This window comes from Vitis riparia, chromosome 11, assembly GCF_004353265.1.
Source record: "Vitis riparia cultivar Riparia Gloire de Montpellier isolate 1030 chromosome 11, EGFV_Vit.rip_1.0, whole genome shotgun sequence".
Lineage (NCBI taxonomy): Eukaryota > Viridiplantae > Streptophyta > Magnoliopsida > Vitales > Vitaceae > Vitis > Vitis riparia.
In genome coordinates, this window is record NC_048441.1 from 10,413,295 (window position 1) to 10,436,313 (window position 23,019).

General features: G+C 30.3%; 2 protein-coding genes across 2 annotated transcripts; both read right to left on the bottom strand.

Moving 5' to 3' along the window:
- Window positions 1-1,171: 1,171 nt before the first annotated feature.
- Window positions 1,172-4,025, bottom strand: LOC117925513 (MDIS1-interacting receptor like kinase 2-like). Its single transcript, XM_034844534.1, has 2 exons — window positions 2,126-4,025; window positions 1,172-1,723 (listed from the first exon to the last, which is right to left on the bottom strand). Exons 1-2 carry the CDS (start codon window positions 2,679-2,681, stop codon window positions 1,332-1,334), a joined length of 948 nt encoding a protein of 315 aa, XP_034700425.1. The 5' UTR covers window positions 2,682-4,025; the 3' UTR covers window positions 1,172-1,331.
- LOC117924747 (probable leucine-rich repeat receptor-like protein kinase At1g35710) lies at window positions 3,123-21,700 on the bottom strand. The gene is made up of 2 exons (XM_034843464.1): window positions 21,344-21,700; window positions 3,123-4,622 (listed from the first exon to the last, which is right to left on the bottom strand). The coding sequence occupies exons 1-2, from the start codon at window positions 21,698-21,700 to the stop codon at window positions 3,123-3,125; spliced, it is 1,857 nt and encodes a 618-aa protein (XP_034699355.1).
- Between the last annotated feature and the right edge of the window lie 1,319 nt (window positions 21,701-23,019).

Sequence of the window (23,019 nt, forward strand, 5' to 3'; positions counted from 1 at the left end):
TGGTTAGTGAATTGATTAGTTAATAAATTAAAGAAGTTAGTTTGTTAAAAAGCTTATTAAACTAATTGAAAGATAATTAAGAGTAAGTAGTTTTTTCTCTAAAAATTTTCCTAGTGGTAAGTTGATAGTTTAGTCAACTACTTGTTTGAGTAGGTGCCTAAAAATTCAATAGTTAGTGACTAATTGCTTAATTGAAATAAAACCATTTGTCATCTTAAAATTGAATTAAAAAGGGTTGAACCATGTGTAAGGAACCAAGTAATTGTGAGACACTTAGAATGTTTCAAAACTAAATGGTAACTTGTTAGGGATAATTGGTCACTAGCTTTAATCTCTCTATTCTAAATAAAATTTTATTTAATTAATTTCATTCTTATTTTTGAAGTTAAGATAGAGTACAAAAGGAATGCTTAATAACAAACCCTTCTCTAAAGATAACCTCCATGAAAAATGTTAAAGATTTATACTACTAAATGGTTGTTAAAAAAATAATCATTACATTTTCGTAGAAGAAAATGTGGTGATATTTCTTCAAAACTTTAACCATAACCATTCCTTTTGTAAAAAGTATAATTTTTAAAATATTTTCAAATATATGAAATTAAATTTGATTTTAAACAAATGAACTCACATTGTGCATTTTTTTCCCAATAAAGATATTCAAACACACTCTTGCCAAAATAATTCATATATAATAATAAATGAGAAATGGTTTTACAGTGTTCCAAACATATATAGTTATATATCTTGTGGCACAAGTTGGTGGGAATAATAGGGATGCAATAATAATGAGTGACCACGTGGGATGGATTGAACTATGGGTTTACAAGACTTATTTAGAGTGAATTTCTATTATCAACTTATTTATAGGCTTAAAGTGTGTTTAATAGTGTTTCTACTTGAAATGTTCTTAGTGAAAGTCTTTTCTTTAGAAGTGTTTTTTAAGGAATCAATTATCAAGTGTTTCTCCAAAAAACACTACAAATGATTTTCTAATACTATAAGTGATTTTTTAGATTTTTAAAAGTGTTTTCTAAATTTTATCAACCACATAATTTCCTTTCAAAAACACTTTATAAATTAAAAATGCTTTCTAAAATCACTATCAAATGGACTCTTAATCATCAAGCAATTCTTAATGAATCAAAGCTTCACTCAAAACTACTTTCATAACACTTGGTTTATAAACCAACTTGCAAAATCTTTTTGTGCAAAGTACACTTGAATGAAATAAGAAAACAAAATACCAAGACAAAATGAAAAATAAAATCCAAGGCATGCATAATGCTTGATAACAAATAAACATATAATACATGGAGGAGTGAAGACCCTTAGCTAGTTTCACCTCCATGACCAAGCAGTTCACCCAAAGTAATCATGGAGAATGGCTTTGACAATGGCGGCCACTGTCTTGAGAGTTCCTGACAAACTTGTCGCATGGTTGGTCGAGATTGGGGATTAGCATGCAAGCATCTGAGTGCTTGCTTCACTACAACCACTACTTCCTCAGCCACTTGGTTCACAGGAGATGCAAGACGTTGGTCTATCTCTTCATTCAACAACAAATGATAGACGGTTGATGGTGATGAGGATGAGGAGGACATTGATGATAAGAGAGATAAGATGAGTTCCCCAGGATGCTTTCCAAAAATTACTTCCAGTGTTACCACTCCGAAGCTATAAACATCTGTTTTATTATCCACTTTTGACGTGTAAGCAAGTTCTGCAATTAAGGAAGATTTGATCATATGCTCTTTTTTGTTAAATAATTAATTCTACAATGCATCTATTGAAATTATGCATCACCATAAGCATACAACCCAAAAAAAAAAAAGTAATATTTAATATTATACTCTAAACAAATAAGCAATGTAGAAAACAATTAAGAAACTTGTACTAAGAGAAATGGAAGATTAAAAAGCTAACTATTAAACATGGAAATTGCAAACAAAGAATTAGCATGTTCATCCTAATTTTTAAGCAAAAGTGCAACTCGTACGGTATCACAAAAAAAATTTGAGGTATTAAAGATTGATTATACCATTTCACCCTATGCGATAGATAACACTTTAAGAAATATGTATGGATGGAGTTCAGAGATACACAAGGCACAAAGAAAAATCACCTGGAGCAATATAACCAAAAGTTCCTGCAAATGAAGTCCAATTAGATGAGTCTGACTTCAGAAGTCGAGCCGTGCCGAAGTCGGATACATGAGCTACATATTCTGAATCTAACAAAATATTGTTGCTTGATATGTCTTGATGGACTAAAGGAAGGGAGCAATCATGGTGCATATAAGATAAAGCTTCAGCCATGCCTTTAACAACATTTAGCCTCAAAATCCAATCAAACTCTATTGCTTCTTGCTTGTTGCTTAGAATGTTTCTCAAACTTCCTTTTTCCATGAACTCATAAACCAAAAATGAGTTTTCTGAACATGAACAAAAGCCATAAAGCTTGACAATGTTGCGATGTCGAATGTCTGCTAAAGCTTGAATCTCACTTTTGAAAGCTTTCAGATTAACCATCTCCCTATCTTGTGTTGGGTGGAGTTTTTTCACAGCAACAACTCGACCTGTTGGCAACTCGGCCTTGTAAACAGTTCCATATCCTCCAGTGCCAATACAATTTTTGGAGTTGAAATCTTCAGTCCCCTCAATGATGTGTTCATATAACATTTCCCCATCATGGCCCCATATTACAAATAGATCCGTAGTTGGTGCTTCTCTAGACTTGATTTTTCTACTCCTTATTCTTTCACAAAGAAAATAAATTCCACAAGAAATAAATGAAAACAACAAAATGCTCAAAACAAGGAGTATAATCAAAATAAAAAAATTGTTCCCCTTCTTTCTGCTGGTGTTGCATGCCTCAAGACCAGTAATGTTACCACACAAACCTTTGTTATTTCTTAATGCCTCAAACAGAGCATCTTGAAAGGCTTTAAGGTTGGGTAGAGGACCTTCCAGCTGATTATAAGATATATCTATGGATGTTAAGGCTTGCAAATCATCAAAAGTGAGCGGAATGGTACCCGAGAGATTGTTATGGGAGAGATTTAATGTTTCCAAGCTTTTTAGTTGTCCAAGCTGTTGTGGTAGCTCTCCTGTTAGCCTATTTTAACAAAGGTCAAGATTCTCAAGAGTGATCACATTTCCAATCTCAACAGGAATGCTCCCCCCAAACTTATTCTTGCTCAAATTCAAGGACAACAATTTCCCAAAGTTTCGAACTTGTTGGGGAATTGGGCCACTCAAATGGTTTGATGCCAAGTCAAGATGTGCAAGATTGGACAAATTTCCTAATTCCAAAGGAATGTTGCCTGAAAGTTTGTTGTTGCCTAGCACCAAATTGAACAATGACTTCAACATACCTAATTCTTTTGGTATCTCCCCAACAAGATGATTTGAAGAGAGGTCAAGTTGTTCTAGTTTGGTTGCCTCCCTAAGCTGATGTGGTATCATACCAGAAATATTGTTATTGGAGATTTTCAAGCTTGTCAAGCTCTTGCACTGCCCCCATTTATGTGAAAGCTCACCATACAAGTTGTTGTAGCTCAAATCAATATAACGTAAATTTGGGTATATACCGAAATCTTCTGTTATATTTCCTGCAAGTTGGTTTCTTTCAAGCCTAACTCTGAACAAGCTAGTGCAGTTTCTCAAGCTCTTTGGGATAGATCCAGTGAGACTGTTTCCATCAGCTGTAAAATTTTCAAGTACTCCACTGAGACATATCTCTTGTGGTAGTTGGCCCGTCAAATTATTCTCAGCTAACTGTAAAGATTTCAAATGTGTAAGGTGTCTCATTTCCGGAGGAATGGAGCCATTGATTTTGTTATACATAAAAACTAATCTAGCTAAATTCCTCAAGTTTCCAATGGAAGACGGGATGGCACCACTAAGATTGTTAAATGACAAGTCAAGATCATTAAGAGATCTTAACAATCCAATTTCATGAGGGATGTAACCAGAAAGCTCGTTTTCATCAAGACACAAAGTGGTTAAATTCCTCAAGTTTCCTATGGAATGTGGGATAGGACCACTGAGATTGTTTTTTGACAACTCAAGATCATTAAGAGATCTCAACAATCTAATTTCATGAGGGATGGGACCAGAAAGCTTGTTTTCATAAAGATACAAAGTGGTTAAATTCCTCAAGTTTCCTATGGAAGGTGGGATAGGACCACTGAGATTGTTAGTTGACAACTCAAGATCATTAAGAGATCTCAACAATCCAATTTCATGAAGGATGGGACCAAAAAGCTTGTTTTCATAAAGATACAAAGTGGTTAAATTCCTTAAGTTTCCTATGGAAGGTGGGATGGGACCACTGAGATTGTTAGTATACAAAGCAAGATCATTAAGAGATCTCAAAAATCCAACTTCTTGAGGGATGGAACCAGAAAGCTTGTTTTCAAACAGATATAAAGTGGTTAAATTCCTCAAGTTTCCTATGGAAGGCGGGATGGGACCACTAAGATTGTTAGTTGACAACTCAAGATCATTAAGAGATCTCAACAATCCAATTTCATGAGGGATGGGACCAGAAAGCTTGTTTTCATAAGATACAAAGTGGTTAAATTCCTTAAGTTTCCTATGGAAGGTGGGATGGGACCACTGAGATTGTTAGTATACAAAGCAAGATCATTAAGAGATCTCAACAATCCAACTTTTTGAGGGATGGAACCAAAAAGCTTGTTTTCAAACAGATATAAAGTGGTTAAATTCCTCAAGTTTCCTATGAAAGGCGGGATGGGACCACTAAGATTGTTATTTGACAACTCAAGACCATTAAGAGATCTCAACAATCCAATTTCATGAGGGATGGAACCAGAAAGCTTGTTTCCATGAAGATACAACGTGGTTAAATTCCTCAAGTTTCCTATGGAAGTGGGATGGGACCACTGAGATTGTTAGTTGACAACTCAAGATCATTAAGAGATCTCAACAATCCAATTTCATGAGGGATAGGACTAGAAAGCTTGTTTCCATAAAGATACAACGTGGTTAAATTCCTCAAGTTTCCTATAGAAGGTGGGATGAGACCACTTAGATTGTTATTTGACAACTCAAGATCATTAAGAGATCTCAACAATCCAATTTCATGAGGGATGGAACCAGAAAGCTTGTTTTCATAAAGATACAAAGTGGTTAAATTCCTCAAGTTTCCTATTGTATGAGGGATTGAACCTCTTAGATGGTTGGAAGACAATGTAAGAGAGATAAGAGATGTTAACAATCCAACTTGGTGAGGTATGAGACCAGTGAAATAATTGGAACCCAAGTTAAGGAAGGTGATCATTTTGGAAAGATTACCAATATGAATGGGAATGGTTCCATAGAAGGAGTTGTTACTAAGATCAAGAGTGAGAAGATTGGGAAGTGATAAGAAATTGAGATTGTGGAGTGTACCGTTTAGGCCACAATTCTGGAGGTTTAAGCTGAAGACACTCCCTGACTTGTGGCAAGTAACTCCAAACCAATGATTGCACCGGGAAGCTGCAGACCAAGAAGAGAGGAAAGATTGTGACTGAATATGAAGGCTGGATTTCCATGTTAAAAGAGCGAGTGTTTCTTTTCCTTGCTAAATAATCAAAGGAGAAGTGGTGGGGGTAGAAGTAGATGTAGAAGAGAGCTTGAATGATGGTGACGATGAATGAAAAGGGAAATTCAAAATGATGAAGCAAAGAATGATGATGAGTCGATGGAGTGAGGAATAGGATGAAGGATATTGAAGGGCCATTGTTGGATGGGAGGAAATGAAGGATATTCAACACTTATTTATAAACTCAAATATGCATCCAATATTTCCATTTGCTACTATACCTTACTTTAATTTGAGAGCATCATACTACGTTGTAAAATTATTAATATATAACATTTTTTTAATTCATTTTATATAATTAAATATTAGAAATTAGTAATTTAATTAAAATAATAATTCAACAAATTTTGGAATACTTTAGAATATTATAATAATAAAAATTAATAAAAAAATTATTTTATAGAATAATTTATTATAATAATAAATGATGAAGTGTCAGTAATGAAATATAAGGAATACAATGGAAGTCTCACCGGAAATAAGGCCATCCTCATTCTTCTTTGAGGAAGGATTTGGGTATTGCTTTGTTATGTTATATGAAACCCTTCTTTGATTATATATATAATCAAATAAAAATATTTTAATTTGATCTTTTAAATACTTAATTTTTTAAGATAGGGAACAAAAATAATGCACTTTAGTTGCAGTGCTGAAAAGCTCAAAACAAAAAGTGGATTAAGAAAATGGAAAATAAGTTTTTTACCCCGGAAATAAAGATTTCAAAGCTTGTATTAAAAAGAAAAAGAAGTGTTAAATTAAAAAAATAAATAATTTTAAAATACCTCTAATAAATTCAGGCTTTGAGTGAAAAAACAAAACAAATTGTAATCTCAAGAGTGTTTTATGGGAGTGTCGAAGTTGGAAGAGTAACAAAGGTTTGGAATAGAATATGATTTTTGCTAAAGGTGTGTCAGAGGAAGGAGGAAGGACTCGACTGCACAGGCTTTCCTGCAAAACATTCTAAAAGACTGCAGTGAAGGAGGAGCAGGTGGGCAGCTAAGGGATTTAATGATGGGTCAGAGGAAGGACTCGGCTTCCCTGCAAAAAAAGGAAAAAAAAAATTGCTATTTGGAGGAAATGCTTGGAGGACTGGGTCCAACTATATGTGGCCATTTTAGTAATAAATGTCTTACAAATTAAACACAAAAAATTAACAATTTAACTCAATGTATTGATGTTCTATTAAGTAACTTATCTTTAGACTTTTGAAAGAAAAGTAATTTTTTATATTTTTTATCAATTAAAAAGGTTACTTTTTCAAGCTTCAAACTTTTGAAGTGTTTTTGTTAGCTTGGAGAGCAAATGATAAGTAAAATCTTTCATCTATTTAAGTAATTTTGTATCTTTACACTTTTATCATTATAAGAAATTGATGTTTTTAAATATTTAGAATTATGTAATAAAATTATATTTCTAATTAATTATATCACCTACTGATGAAGACTTTTGCGGTCTTGAATTAAGGGTCTCCAAAAAGCCCGCGGCCCGTGGCCCGCTTTAGGCCCAGCCCGGCCCGACGGGCTAAAGCCCGGCCCAAGCCCGTTTTTAGGCGGGCCGGGCCGCGGGCCTAAGTTTAGGCCCGGCCCGGCCCGTAGGCCCGTCCCTTTAAAAAAAAATTACAAAAATAAAAATTATTAAAAAAAAAATTCATTTCAAAATTTTATTCATTGAATATATAATTACATTTGAAAATGTGGGAAAAGTTTACATCACTACAAAATAAATACATCCCAACTAGGTTGGCACCTATTTATTTGTCAATCATCTGTATTTTTCAACCACAAAAAATAAAAATAAAAATATAATATACATTTAGTCATTATTTTCTGGCGGTGATGGCGAACTATCATGCATCCATGAAGATCTTGATAATTTTAAAGATTCCATATCGGCAAGCATCTCTGTTTCTCGAATGGAATCATACATCCTTTTATCTGCTATTTCCCAATCTTTCACACATATCCCTGCTTTAATAACATTTGGCGCTAAGTTGCATCGTTTTTTACTAACTACTCTTCCACCTGCACTAAAAGCAGCTTCTGATGCAACTGTACTCACAGGAATTGTTAGTACATCACGAGCAATTATAGAAAGCACAGGATATTTGTGTTGATGTGATTTCCACCATATTAAAATATCAAAATCTTCTTGATCTTCAAATAAAATTGTATCAGTATTAAGATATTTATCTAAATCAGATGTATTATTTGGAGAACTATTTGTTGTCTTTTTTCGACTTTTCAACATTTCTAGAGCTCCTTTATAAAAAGATGAGGAGTTTGTAGATGTAGGTGGTAATTTAATAGTATTAATATCATTACCATATTTTTCTTTATAATAGTTATATAAATTATATAATAATGAATTTATTTCATTTTTAATTTCTTCAATTTTTATTTGGTCATTAAAATAAATAACTTTTAACCATTCATCCAAAGCTTCAAATTTCAATCTAGGGTCCACAATTAAAGCAATATAAAAAATTAAAGGTATTTCTCCCCAATATTTTCTAAATTTTTCTATCATTGCAAATATTGTATCATTAAATATTTCAAAACTTAAATATTTTTGAAATACAAGAAAAATATTAGTTATTTGCGTAATAACTCGATTTGAAGTTGGATAATATACACCACAAAAAATGTTTGTTGAAGTATCAAAAACTTCAAAAAGATCTCTTAAAAGATCCGCAATATGCCAATCATAATCATTTAATGCATAAATATCTGCTTCACAATCATTATTAATTAATTGTATTTCATATAATTCGACTACTTTTCTATATTTTGTAATATTTTGTAAAAGTTTATATGTGGAATTCCATCTAATGGTCATATCCAAATTTATATTTTTTCTTTTCATATTTAACATTTTGCAACAATGAAAAAATAATTCATGTTTTGCTTGAGAACTATTAATACTATATGCAATGCCTCTAATTTTTTCCAATGTACTATCAACATTTTTTAATCCATCCTTTACAATTAAATTTAAAATATGTGCACAACAACGCACATGAAATATTTTAGCATGATCTTCTTTTACTTGCCAATATAGTTTTAGTCTATGTATTGCTGCATCATTATTAGCAGCATTATCTAATGTTATTGTCAATATTTTATCACGAATGCCTAAATCTATAATTTCATCATTTATTAAAGATGCTATATTTTTACCACTATGTGGAGCATTTATTAATTTAAATGAAATTATTCTTTTATTTAATTTCCATTCATTATCAATGTAGTGAGCAGTTATACATAAAAAACCAGTGTGAGTTAAAGATGTCCAAATATCAGATGTTAAACAAATATTTCTTTCAAAATTTGCAAAAAAAAATTTTAAAATTTCTTTTTGTGTATAAATTTTTTTCATAATATCTCTTTTAACTGTATTTCCAGACCAACCTTTAAATTGAGGATTAATACCTCGTTGAATTGTTCCTACAAAATTATGAATTCCATCATGTTGAAAGGTTGTTCTGCTCTTATTATATAATCAATCATTTCTTCACGACAGTTAGATTCATCATAAGAAAATGTTTTTAAATTTCCACTTTCATTTTTACCTAATTGCATATAATTTCTAATATCTACATTATTTTTAGTTTTACAATTTTCATGATGTCTTTTTAAATGACTTGTGCTTGCATTTGAGCCACCAGTAAGAAATTTATTACAAATTTTACATTTTTCTTTTATTTCTTTTTTATTATTTTCTAAAATTATTTCTATTCTATCAAAAAAATTCCATATATTTGAAGTAAATTTTTTGTTTGATGATATTTCATCACATGGACTAGATGAAGAAGCACTTGTCATATTATAATTATTGATAAAATATTATGCCAAAAATAATAAAGTAATAAATATAAAAAAAAATGTAACAAAAAAATAAAGTAGTAGGGGTGAAGTATGTTACTCAATTAGAGAACCGATGCAGAAATTCTTAGCAAATTTGAACTCTTGGAGCCACCAATGCTTGTTTTGCACCACCAACAATATTGTATAATTTGATGGAAAAATAAAAGAATTTGAAATATTGTAGAATGTGAGAGAAATAGAGAGAGAAATAGAGAGAATTTGATGAAAAAATGAAAAGGAACAAGACGTATTTATAGGAAGATTTTTTTAAAAAAAAATTGACATGTGACCGTTGGAGCCTCCAACGGTCATATGGGAATAATGGGATGGAGCTAAAGGCTCCAACGGTCATGTGACCGTTGGAGCCTTTAATTTTTTTTAAAAAAATAATATACTGTATTTTTATATACATATAACTAAGTCCATTAATAAACATAAAAAGTTTGTAGCTTAGTTGGTTAAAGCCTCAAATTTTAACCATGAGGGGAGGGGTTCGAATCCCCCCCTCTCCCTTCCCTTGTTTCATTTTGGCTTTAATAAAAAAGCCCGCCGGCCCGCCCACCAGCCCGCCAACCCGCGGGCTCATAGGCCGGGCCGTGGGCCTACCATTCTTGCATGGCCCGGCCCGGCCCGGCCTGTTGACTGGTCAACGGGCCCATAGGCTCGGCCCGAGCTGGGCCGTGGGCCTCTTATTTCAGGCCCGGCCCGCCCGTTGGAGACCCCTATCTTGAATAGAGTCAAAAAGTGGCTATATTACTGATTCCTATCAACAATTGTCATCCAAAAATTTGGACTAGATATTCATGTCAGAATGACTTTGTCAATGACCTTATTTGAAGTAGGTGGTCCAACTATATATGGGCATCATTAATTAAATTTTAGAACTAAATATCTTATAAAACAACAAAGAAAGTAACAATTTAATTCCATGTATTGATGTCCTATTATTTATTTTATTTAAGTTTGAAAGTAACTAGTCTTTAGAATCATTTTCTTTTACAAGTGTCTATTTTTTAATTTATTAACTTTTCTTGACAAATTGTTTGAATGAAAATTAATTTTTTTCTATTTTTTTTTTATCATTTAAGAAGGTTACCCTTTCAAACTTAAAACCTTGGGAAGTATGTTTATAAGCTTGGAGTCCAAATCATGAATAAGATCTTTCATCTATTTAAGTAATTTTGTTATTTTTTACACTTTTACCATTATAAGAAATTGATACTTTTAAATATTTAGAAACCTACAATAAAATGTATTTTTCCTTTAATTTGGTTTAGTTTTTCTCAAATTATTACTTTTCAAATGTCTCATTTTAATTATATAGAATCAAAACAATCATTAAATACTCTTTAAGGACAATAATGTTAATTACTAATTTCTAAAATTTCTATTGTTGTAACAAATATTGATATTTTCAAATATGTTAATTACTATTTTTCATTGAACTATTAATCTTCAAATATTCCATCATAACTATATATAAAATAAAAATAAATATAGTAATTATATTTGAACTAACGAGTAATTAAATTATTACTAACTAGACCCGGCATTTAAGAAAATTAAAACCCACTTAAAACAAACATATAACTTGGTGTTATGTATGAGGCTATATGTAAATTAAAATATATTCAAATTTTAGATAAAAAAACAAATGTCACGAGCAATACCCATAACCCTTTTACACTAAATATTAATTATGTAAAAAGACATGTTCAAAATGATTTTTTTTTTCTTTCAAATAATATTAAATTATTTTAATTCGGTTTTAATTCAATAAAGAAGAAAACTCAATTCATGGTTTCCATGTAATGATCATAATTTTTTTTTCTAGTTAAAGAGTTGGTTCTGTCTCCAAATAAACACAAATATAAGATTTAAGAACAATAAAAATTCAATGACAGAATACACCATCCAATTCAAGAAAAATAATTTTTCTTATGGATTATTAATTTTAAATTTAAACTTAGAATACTTTTTCATTTTTGTCATGGTGATTAATTTTTTGTTTTTTGATAATTTAAACCACTATGTAAAGAAGATTTTTATTTTTCTTTTTAATAAAAAAATATTATCATTATTTATTTGATAATATAGCTACTAACACATTGCTTCTTTATAAAAGCATTTCTAGTAAAATTGCTATTGATAAAAGTTTTACAAATTAGAAGCACTTACCGATCAAAGATAGTATTTAGGATGGTCAAACAAAAATGAATAAAATCCTAATTATTTTTAGATAGTTGTTTGAAGTTTGGATTTTATAAATTTGAGTTTCTATTTTGTGGGTTTTTTTTTTTTACATAAATGTGCAAAAACATACTTTTCCCTATTTGTATTTTTAAGTTTTATTAGAGGGTAGAAAATTCCTTAAATTATATGTGGCTATGAATTACTTGGATGGATTATTGTGCTTACGTCCATATCATGTAGTGTCTCTTTGCCAAAAAGACAAAGTTCATTCACCTGTCTCTTTGCCGTGTACAATGGGGTAGAAAAATGCATGTAAGTGGGCCCTTTTAGTTGGAAATTTGTTCTATGACTATCATGTATTTTAAATTAAGTTCAAGGAAAGAGACCACTCAACCTCCTCCTAAGGACTCTTTAGGGTTGAAAGAAACCTAATAATTAAAAATAAAAAATAGACACATTGATATTAACAAAAAAAATATATTTAACTTGGTATGAAAATTGTAATATGACCAATTAAGTTGAATGAAAAGTAAAGTAGACTGCCATTCCTCTAGAATTCTAAATTAATTTATTTTATGCTATATTTTTATTCAAATGGTATCTTAATTGAGAATTAATCACAGTTGTTTAATATTAATTTATTCATGTAAATACCAATATGCTATAAATTGTTGTCTATTAATGAGGTAGTATGCATTTGAGCAGTAACATGATTGCATATGGAAGTGGTTAGCTCACATATAAAAATAAGAATCCAATTTGAGGAAACTTATGTAGTCATGTCATTATGTCATAAGTCACTTTTTCTTCTTTTTTTCTTTTTTTAATGTGTTTCATCAAATTTATCGTGATAAAAGAATAAAGAAAGTGACAATAATGTAAAGCAGGCAACAAAGAAAGTCATAGTTATGTTTTAAAATAAATTGAAAATTATAGGAAAGTTATGTTTGATAATGTGTTGTGAAAAATTGCTTTGGGTTATCTTAAGCCTAATCCCCTTAATAAATGAAAAGAAATGTTTATTATTTAATCATTTTTTCCATTGTCAAACTAACTAATATTTTCTTGTATTCTTTCTCGGTAGAAAGTCTCAAATTCCTAATTAAGATGTATATATATAGATATATAGATATATTTGTGTGTGAAAATAATATGTAATATGTAGATGTTGGATATATATATAAGAAAAATGAAAGAGGCATGTAAAGCTTGGTTGTATAATTTTATCAAAGGCAAGTAGCCATAAAAATAGGAACATAATATTCAACAAATAAAGAAATTTGTTAAGAGAAATCATTTGCAAGATTGTAGGAACCGAAGTTGTAGAGTGACCAAGTTACATATCGTAAAGGTAGCACTCCTATAAGCCCTAAAAACACAGGTCTCTATTAACTAGGTTGAAGGAAGTATGACAATTGATACATAAATCAATGATACAAATGAAAACAAAGGTGATTATATCTAAAGCCAAACAACATACTATTCACACCAACATTTCAAAGAAATCAATCATATAAGAAAATAAAATAAGCGTATCTGAGTAACATGAAAACATTAAGGTCATGTTTGATTGGTTGGATATAACATGTGATAAGATAAGAGATGAGATATTATATCATATCTTATGTTTGGTTGGTAATGAAATATAATAAGTTATCATTATTTATCATATCCTATATTCAACCAAACATGGGATATGATAAATGGTAAGATATATTATCCACCATTTTATTTTATCCTTTTCACATGGGATATATTAATCTCATGGTAAGATATGAGATATATATATTCCATGTATCAAAAATTTATTTTTTTATCAATTTTTTTTAATATACTCGTTTTACAAAATAAAATTTTTATTATAAATTATATTTATGATTAAAAAAAGAAAAACTAAAAAATATTTATAAAATAATATTAATATATGATATTTGTCAATGTTGGGATTGAAGTCCTAAAAGCAAAACATGATATAACTAAGTTTTTTTTTTTTTTTTTTTTTTTTTTTTTGTATTGACATTGATTTGAGCATTTACCACATGTCTCTTACATTGTACATGACTTAGGTGCATTACGAGTTGCACAGAAGGTAAGTCATGGGTTCTTTGTAAGTAGATAAGTTGTCAACAGTCAGTTCATAAATTTGAGTAATCAAATAGAGACTATAGTACACCACATTTATGGATAAGACCATAAAGGCACAAATAGGAAGACCTATTATAATATTTGATCCTTAATAATGACTAAAAAAATTGTTTTATTTGATATATATTAAATATTGTTTTTTGTGAAATGAATTTAGATGTTAGAGCTTATGACTGCCAATAATTAGACCTAATCACTTATAAAAACTCTGAATATCTAAATTCCATCATTTATGACTCTATCCTTTAAACTATGTTTGGTTCATATTAATGAAAGATGATTTTCTCATGTTTGACATATCATAGAAATTATGAAAAAGAAAAACAAATATAATTAGAATTAGCTAAAACTTATATATATATATATATATATATATCTATTTTTAAATGATATAATTTTTATGGAGAAAAAAATAAATAAAATGAGTTGGTAAAAAATATGTAAAAGAGATTTATTAACTTTAAATGTATTTTTATTATTTTTTATTTTTTTATTTTTTCTTTCATTTCTCTTTTTTATTTCCTTCCTATCAATTTTCTCTTAGATTTTCTAACAACCATGCACAAGATTGATGTCAATTTATGGAACATGGGAATAAATTCAAATGCATTAACTTGACAAGGCTCCTACTGTGACAAAAACCTCTCAATAAGATGACAACATGACTTCAAGTCCTTATCAATTACCATTGGTTATTACTTTGATTAGGCTACAAAAATAACTAAATGCATTGAAAAGTCTTTATCATGACTTAAAGTCTAATTAAAATTCCTTCTTGATTATGCAAGTAAATTGCACATGAAAACATAGACAATATCATCCCACAAGTCTTCCGTGTTGTGCAAGGCCAACATTAGTTTCATTAGACTATAGATGAACCAAAATTCATCTAATGGTAATGACTACCATGACTCCAAAGTTTTAACAAAAATATAATAAAATCCATGAACAGTTTTTTTTTTTCAATGTTATCAATCAAAGATAATAATTAGGGAAAATTATACAAAAGTATTAATGCATGTAGTTTATCAGCTTTCTTATGAGTTTGCTTGACAATTTAAAAACAATTTTCTTGTTTTTAGAATAAAAATAATTTTCAAACATTAAAAACATGTTTCATAAATTTTTTATTAAACTCGTATTTTTAAATAGGGTCATTATTTGGAATAAATTTATCATGTTTTTGCTATATTTTTTTTATATAGATTATTATGAGAATTAGAGAAATATGAACAATAAGGTAAATAAATTTCACCTTTTTATTTTTAATACAATGTCTTGCTTTGAAACATATGGAAGAAGATGATTTCTTTATAATTGAGTTTCTAGACACAATTTTATTTCTAAAAACAATAGAGAACTATTTTAAAAACAAAACTAAACATGCCCCTATGAATCTCAATAATTTATTATCAATTAGTTATTTTAGGTCAAATGAATTTTGTAAAGTACCTTAATAATAATTCTTATTTTCAATACTTCATGTAAAAAAAAAAAAAAAAAAGATCAAGAGAATGACTAATTGGACTTCGATTCACAATTCTACATGAATAGATTGAGAATAATGAATAGTTGATAAGGTGATATGATAATCATTCAATTCATTTAGTGCATGAAAAGAAAGGAATAATTTGGCATTGTTATGGGTCTTCAAGTCTTTGCCAAACTTGAATTAAAAAAACTTAGTTCTCCAAATAACAATTAATTTGGAGGCTCATATATACTAATTTAGTTATCAAATTGTTAGTGGAAGGTAGATCTTTTTTTTTTTTAATTTTTTTTTTCTCTTCAATACTGAAAAATGAATAACTTGAAAATATATAAAATTTTAAGTAGCTTTTATGTAACTTTTATTATATTTTAAATTAATCCTGCTTTCTCTCTATTTGACAAAGGCAAGTTAAATGGCCTTTTAGCATACTTCCACACTAGCATTCATTCCGACCTCTCAAGCCTCACAAGTTGCTTTCAAGTTTCAGTCTATTACATAGAATAGCCTTTCAGAGTTTGGGTGGTTTATGAAGGAAAGCTAAGTGCGTGCAAGTTGCAAGTTGCAACGTCAATTCAGCCTCGGAATTTTGCGTTAAATTCACGAATTTGCCGATAAGAATGAATATAGATTTTCCTTTTTCTCTTTTGACCGGACGCCACAAGGTCTGTTAGTACTACCCAAGGGCCAAAGTTTTGGAAAGCCCTAGTCTGAATTTTCCAAAACAGTGACATTTCTCTTTTGCATTTTGGCTTTAGTCGTTGATTCGAATAAAATGAAATTTCTAATGAGGAGGGCTACCTTTCAAAACGATGTTAATAATCGAAGGTTTGTCATTTTGTAAAGACCCGAAAGTCGGTTTGTTATTTCATAAAGACCTGATCAAAGTCCACCTTGAAGGTCTTAACCTTGGCAACATGTTTATGCAGTTAGAGAGGGATTAAATTCAGTTGGAAAAGATGTTAACCAAGCCACACATACATATCAACACTTGATCGGCGAGCTCATCTCAAGCAAAGCATAACAAAATTGATTTTGAATTCACAATCCAACAAAAGATCCATTAAACAAACAAAAGTAAAATGATAGAATATCAAATATGTCACTTAGAAAAACCCCAAAAGTTTATTTAAAACTGTAAATAAAAATTTTCAATTCTAATAATAATTTGTTTCTAGAAAATATTTTTGAAAATACTTCATAAAACATATTTTTATATTGTTTTTCAAGAATAACTTTAATATTTCATGTAGTGTCTCTTTGCCAATAAGACAAAGTTCATTCACCTGTCTCTTTGCCGTGTACAATGGGAGTAGAAAAATGCATGTGAGTGGACCCTTTTAGTTGGAAATTTGTTCTATGACTATCATGTATTTTAAATTAAGTACAAGGAAAGAGACCACTCAACCTCCTAAGGACTCTTTAGGGTTGAAAGAAACCTAATAATTAAAAATAAAAAATAGACACATTGATATTAACAAAAAAATATATATTTAACTTGGTATGAAAATTGTAATATTACCAATTAAGTTGAATGCAAAGTAAAGTAGACTACCATTCCTCTAGAATTCTAAATTAATTTATTTTATGCTATATTTTTATTCAAATGATATCTTAATTGAGCATTAATCACAGTTGTTTAATATTAATTTATTCATGTAAATACCAATATGCTATAAATTGTTGTCTATTAATGAGGTAGTATGCATTTGAGCAATAACAGGATTGCATATGGAAGTAGTTAGCTCAGATAAAAATAAGAATCCAATTTGCGGAAACTTATGCAGTCATGTCATTATGTCATAAGTCACTTTTTCTTCTTTTTATTTTTTATTTTTTTAATGTGTTTCATCAAATTTACCATAATAAAAGAATAAAGAAAGTGACAATAATGTAAAGCATGCAACAAAGAAAGTCATAATTATGTTTTAAAATAAATTGAAAATTATAGAAAAGTTATGTTTGATAATGTGCTGTGAAAAATTGCTTTGGGTTATTTTAAGCCAAATCCCTTGAATAAATGAAAAAAAAATGTTTATTATTTAATCATTTTTTTCCATTGTCAAACTAACTAATATTTTCTTGTATTCTTTCTTGGTAGAAAGTCTCATATTCCTAATTAAGATGTATATATATGGATATATGGATATATTTGTGTGTGAAAATAGTATGCAATATGTAGATGTTGGATATATATATAAGAAAAATGAAAGAGGCATGTAAAGCTTGGTTGTATAATTTTATCAAAGGCAAGTTGCCACAAAAATAGGAACATATTATTCGACAAATAAAGAAATTTGTTAAGAGAAATAATTTGCAAGATTGTAGGAACCGAAGTTGTAGAGTGACCAAATTACTTATTGTAAAGGTACCATAAAGGTAGCACTCCTGTAAGCCCTAAAAACACAGATCTCTATTAACTAGGTTGAAGGAAGTATGACAATTGATATATAAATCAATGATACTAATGAAAACAAAGGTGATTATATCTAAAGCCAAACAACATACTATTCACACCAACATTTCAAAGAAATCAATCATATAAGAAAATAAGATAAGCATATTGGAGTAACATGAAAACATTAAGATTATGTTTGGTTGGTTGGATATAACATGTGATAAGATAAGAGATGAGATATTGTATCATATTTCATGTTTGGTTAGTGATGGGATATAATAAGTTATCATCACTTATTATATCCTATATTCAACCAAACATGGGATATAATAAGTGATAAGATATATTATCCACCATTTTTTTTTTATCATTTTCACATGGTATATGTTAATCTCATGGTAAGATATGAGATATACATATCCCATATATCAAAAATTTATTTTTTTTTTTATTATTTTTTTAAAAGACTCATTTTACAAAATAAAATTTCTATTATAAATTATATTTATGGTTAAAAAAGAAAAACAAAAAAAATATTTATAAAATAATATTAATATATGATATTTGTCAATGTTGGGATTGAGGTTCTAAAAGCAAAACATGATATAACAAAGTTAAACTTAATTCCCTTCCTATTTTTTTTGGTGTATTGACATTGATTTGAGCATTTACTACATGTCTCTTACATTGTACATGACTTAGGTGCATTACAAGTTGCACAGAAGGTACAAGTCATGAGTTTTTTGTAAGTAGATAAGTTGTCCAGTTAATTCATGAATTTGAGTAATCTAATAGAGACTATAGTACACCACCTTTATGGATAAGACCATAAAGGCATAAATAGGAAGACCTATTATAATATTTGATCCTTAATAATGACTAAAAAAAGTGTTTTATTTGATATATATTAAATATTGTTTTGTGTGAAATGAATTTAGATGTTAGAACTTATGACTGCCAATAATTAGACCTAATCACTTATAAAAACTCTGAATATCTAAATTCCATCATTTATAACTCTATCCTTTAAATTATGTTTGGTTCATATTAATGAAAGATGATTTTCTCATGTTTGACATATCATAGGAATTATGAAAAAGAAAAACAAATATAATTAGATTTAGCTAAAACTTATATATATATATATATATCTATTTTTAAATGATATAATTTTTATGGAGAAAAAATAAATAAAATGAGTTGGTAAAAAATATGTAAAAGAGATTTATTAACTTTAAATGTATTTTTATTTTTCTTTATTTATTTATTTTTTCTTTCATTTCTCTTTTTTATTTCCTTTCTATCAATTTTCTCTTAGATTTTCTAACAACCATGCACAAGATTGATGTCAATTTATGGAACATGGGAATAAATTCAAATGCATTAACTTGACAAGGCTCCTACTGTGACAAAAACCTCTCAATAAGATGACAACATGACTTCAAGTCCTTATCAATTACCATTGGTTATTACTTTGATTAAGCTACAAAAATAACTAAATGCATTGAAAAGTCTTTATCATGACTTAAAGTCTAATTAAAATTCCTTCTTGATTATGCAAGTAAATTGCACTTGAAAACATAGACAATATCATCCCACAAGTCTTCTGTGTTGTGCAAGGCCAACATTAGTCCCGTTAGACTATAGATGAAGCAAAATTCATCTGATGGTAATGACTACCATGACTCCAAAGTTTTAACAAAAATATAATAAAATCCATGAACAGATTTTTTTTTTCAATGTTATCAATCAAAGATATAATTAGGGAAAATTATACAAAAGTATTAATGCATGTAGTTTATCAACTTTCTTATGAGTTTGCTTGACAATTTAAAAACAATTTTCTTGTTTTTAGAATAAAAACAATTTTCAAACATTAAAAACATGTTTCATAAATTTTTTATTAAACTCGTATTTTTAAATAGGGTCATTATTTGGAATAAATTTATCATGTTTTCACTATATTTTTTTTATATAGATTATTATGAGAATTAGAGAAATATGAACAATAAGGTAAATAAATTTCACCCTTTTTTTTTAATACAATGTCTTGCTTTGAAACATATGGAAGAAGATGATTTCTTTATAATTGAGTTTCTAGACACAATTTTATTTCTAAAAACAATAATAAAGAACTATTTTAAAAACAAAACTAAACATGCCCCTATGAATCTCAATAATTTATTATCAATTAGTTATTTTAGGTCAAAGGAATTTTGTAAAGTACCTTAATAATAATTCTTATTTTCAATACTTCATGTAAAAAAAAGATCAAGAGAATGACTAATTGGACTTCGTTCCATAATTCTACATGAATAGATTGAGAATAATGAATAGTTGATAAGGTGATATGAGAACCATTCAAATCATTTAGCGCATGAAAAGAAAGGAATAATTTGACATTGTTACCGTTCTTGAAGTCTTTGCCAAACTTGAATTAAAAAAACTTAGTTCTCCAAATAACAATTAATTTGGAGGCTCATATATACTAATTTAGTTATCAAATTATTAGTGGAAGGTAGATTTTTTTTTTCTCTTTTAATACTAAAAAATGAATAACTTGAAAACATATAAAATTTTAAGTAGCTTTTATGCAACTTTTATTATATTTTAAATTAATCCTACTTTCTCTCTATTTGACAAAGGCAAGTTAAATGGCCGTTTAGCATACTTCCAAACTAGCATTCATTCCGACCTCTCAACCCTCACAAGTTGCTTTCAAGTTTCAGTCTATTACATAGAATAGCCTTTCAGAGTTTGGGTGGTTTATGTAGGAAAGCTAAGTGCGTGCAAGTTGCAAGTTGCAACGTCAATTCAGCCTCGGAATTTTGCGTTAAATTCACGAATTTGCCGATAAGAATGAATATAGATTTTCCTTTCTCTTTTGACCAGAAGCCACAAGGTCTGTTAGTACTACCCAAGGGCCAAAGTTTTGGAAAGCCCTAGTCTGAATTTTCCAAAACAGTGACATTTCTCTTTTGCGTTTTGGCTTTAGTCGTTGATTCGAATAACATGAAATTTCTAATGAGGAGGGCTACCTTTCAAAACGATGTTAATAATCGAAGGTTTGTCATTTTGTAAAGACCCGAAAGTCGGTTTGTCATTTCATAAAGACCCGAAAGTCCACCTTGAAGGTCTTAACCTTGGCAACATGTTTATGCAGTTAGAGAGGGATTGAATCCGACCAGTAGGAAAAAATGTTAACCAAACCACGCATACACATCAACACTTATCAACACTTGATCCGTGAGTTCATATGACAACTCAATCGTCGGCATATTGAGCAAAGCATAACAAAATGGATTTCGCCTTCACAATCCAACAAAGATCCACTAAACAAACAAAAGTAAAACGATACTACTGTAATATCAAATATATCACTTTGAAAAGCCCCAAAAGTTTATTTAAAACAGTAAATAAAAAATTTCAATTTTAATAATGATTTGTTTCTAGAAAATATTTTTGAAAATACTTCATCAAACTTATTTTCATATTGTTTTCCAAGAATAACTTTAATATTTCAGTCGCAAGTTTAGTTGAAGTTCTACTATCTTATTTCTTGTAAATACTTTTCTATTTCATATTTCATATTTCTTGAATATAAAATAAGTTTTATATTTAAATTCTGTGGAACTGCTCACTAACCATATTAATGTATGGAGCATTTGCATTTACAACAACGATGGAACGATGCTGAGCGATAATCAATAAAAGGGGAATTGCCGACTTTGGTTCTTTTGGAAGCAATGAATTCCTTAGTCCGTTAGTCGTTTTCATCAATGCCGTTGTTGTTTCTTTAGATAAAAGTATGGCATCAATCTGGGAAAGCCTATCTTCCATCTGTGCGCCACAAAAGCTTCTGCAGCCAGGCGGTGAGCAAGACTCGATCACATCCGGGTACAATGCTCCTTGGTCATCCAATTCAGCTAAGGAGCCATCAAAACCTGGATAGTAGTATCCATAAGCCAATGAGTCAGAAAAGGGCCACCAAGGCCTCTGCATTTCCTGGTATTGATGAGGTTCCTATGCTTGACCTAGTGGTGTCCTCAGCATGTCTTCTTCTTATTCTTCCTTATTAATTTCGCAGTCTACTGTTTCTGGGTCCTCCACTGGTGATGTCTTCTTGCTGAGCATGTACCCCACCATGCTAGAATCCCTCAATGCTTGCATCTTCAAACCAGCCTCCTCCAACAGGGGATATGTGCATCTCCATTCTAAATAAAAACTGCCAAAACAGTGAGGGTGAACCACTGTATTGCTGTTATTTCGTATCACTGGTTTCATACAGCTGTTCGCTATGCAACTTCCAGCTGCTCCAATCTGTACAGAAAGGCACTGGATTCTCCAAGCAAAAGATTTAGCAAATGGGTCCTTGATTCTGCTCACTGAGGATATCACGTGGGTCATTAAAACTGCAAAGAGAGCCACTGCCTTTGCCACGCTGCCTGCTGCTGTCAAGAGAAAACCAGGCCCGGCCATTCATTCCCAAAACTGGAAATAGGCGCACTTCCAAAGCTAGAGCCCTAATTAAAACCACCTTGCGGGTAAACTCTGTTATAGGAATTTGAACTGGATCCAAAACCTATAAAATGACCTCTGCTGCTGAGAGGCCATTCCAATATTTTGCCCAAATGAACCTAATATGCCAGTTGGTTATGGAGAAACAGAAGGTGACAACGGTGTCAAAGATCTCTGCCTGTCTGAAGATTTTGGCCAATCTGACCAAAGTCCGCCAGTCCTGAATCCATCAAACCCGTCTCCAACTCCCCAAGTTTGGCGCAAATAGAGAGTACAGTGCCCAAAGTAATTTCATCAGGCTCACACATTTCACTCAGCATTCTTTGGAAAATTCTCAACCCTTCATAATAATCCCCATTCTTGAGCATAGCAAGAGACCATAGCATTCCCTGTCCAAGAGGCCAACTCGATGTCCTTTGTGGTAGATTCAGCACCATTTTCAACTTCTCCGTTGTATCAAGGGATGACCAGCACAGGGGAGTAATGATACAGTAGACGGTGAATGGGTGGCACAAAACAGATGAAGCAGACATGATGTATCTTTCGAAACCCTCTGTGGACCACACCTTAAAGGCTCTGTGATATTCTGAAGCATAGCTACTCAGTTATTATCTCCAACCCTGACATAAGATACTAAACCAGGCTCAAGCTACTCAAAATGCTCCTCGGGTACTCCTTAGAGGCTAAGCCTCTGTAATCACAACTTTCACTCCCTGGGTTTGCACTCTCAGATGAAGATGCACCAACCAAAGCACACCACAGACAGACACCAAAAGCAGAGAAGTATAGAGAAGAAAACTGAT

Coding starts and splice junctions, on each gene's coding strand:
- LOC117925513 (XM_034844534.1), bottom strand. CDS start 2,681: ATGTTATATGAACACATCATTGAGGGGACTGAAGATTTCAACTCCAAA. Junction 1,724..2,125: donor TTTTGGTTATATTGCTCCAG/GTGATTTTTCTT, acceptor CCTTAATTGCAG/AACTTGCTTACACGTCAAAA.
- LOC117924747 (XM_034843464.1), bottom strand. CDS start 21,700: ATGCAGAGGCCTTGGTGGCCCTTTTCTGACTCATTGGCTTATGGATAC. Junction 4,623..21,343: donor ATGCTCCATACATTAATATG/GTTAGTGAGCAG, acceptor TAACAATCTCAG/TGGTCCCATCCCACCTTCCA.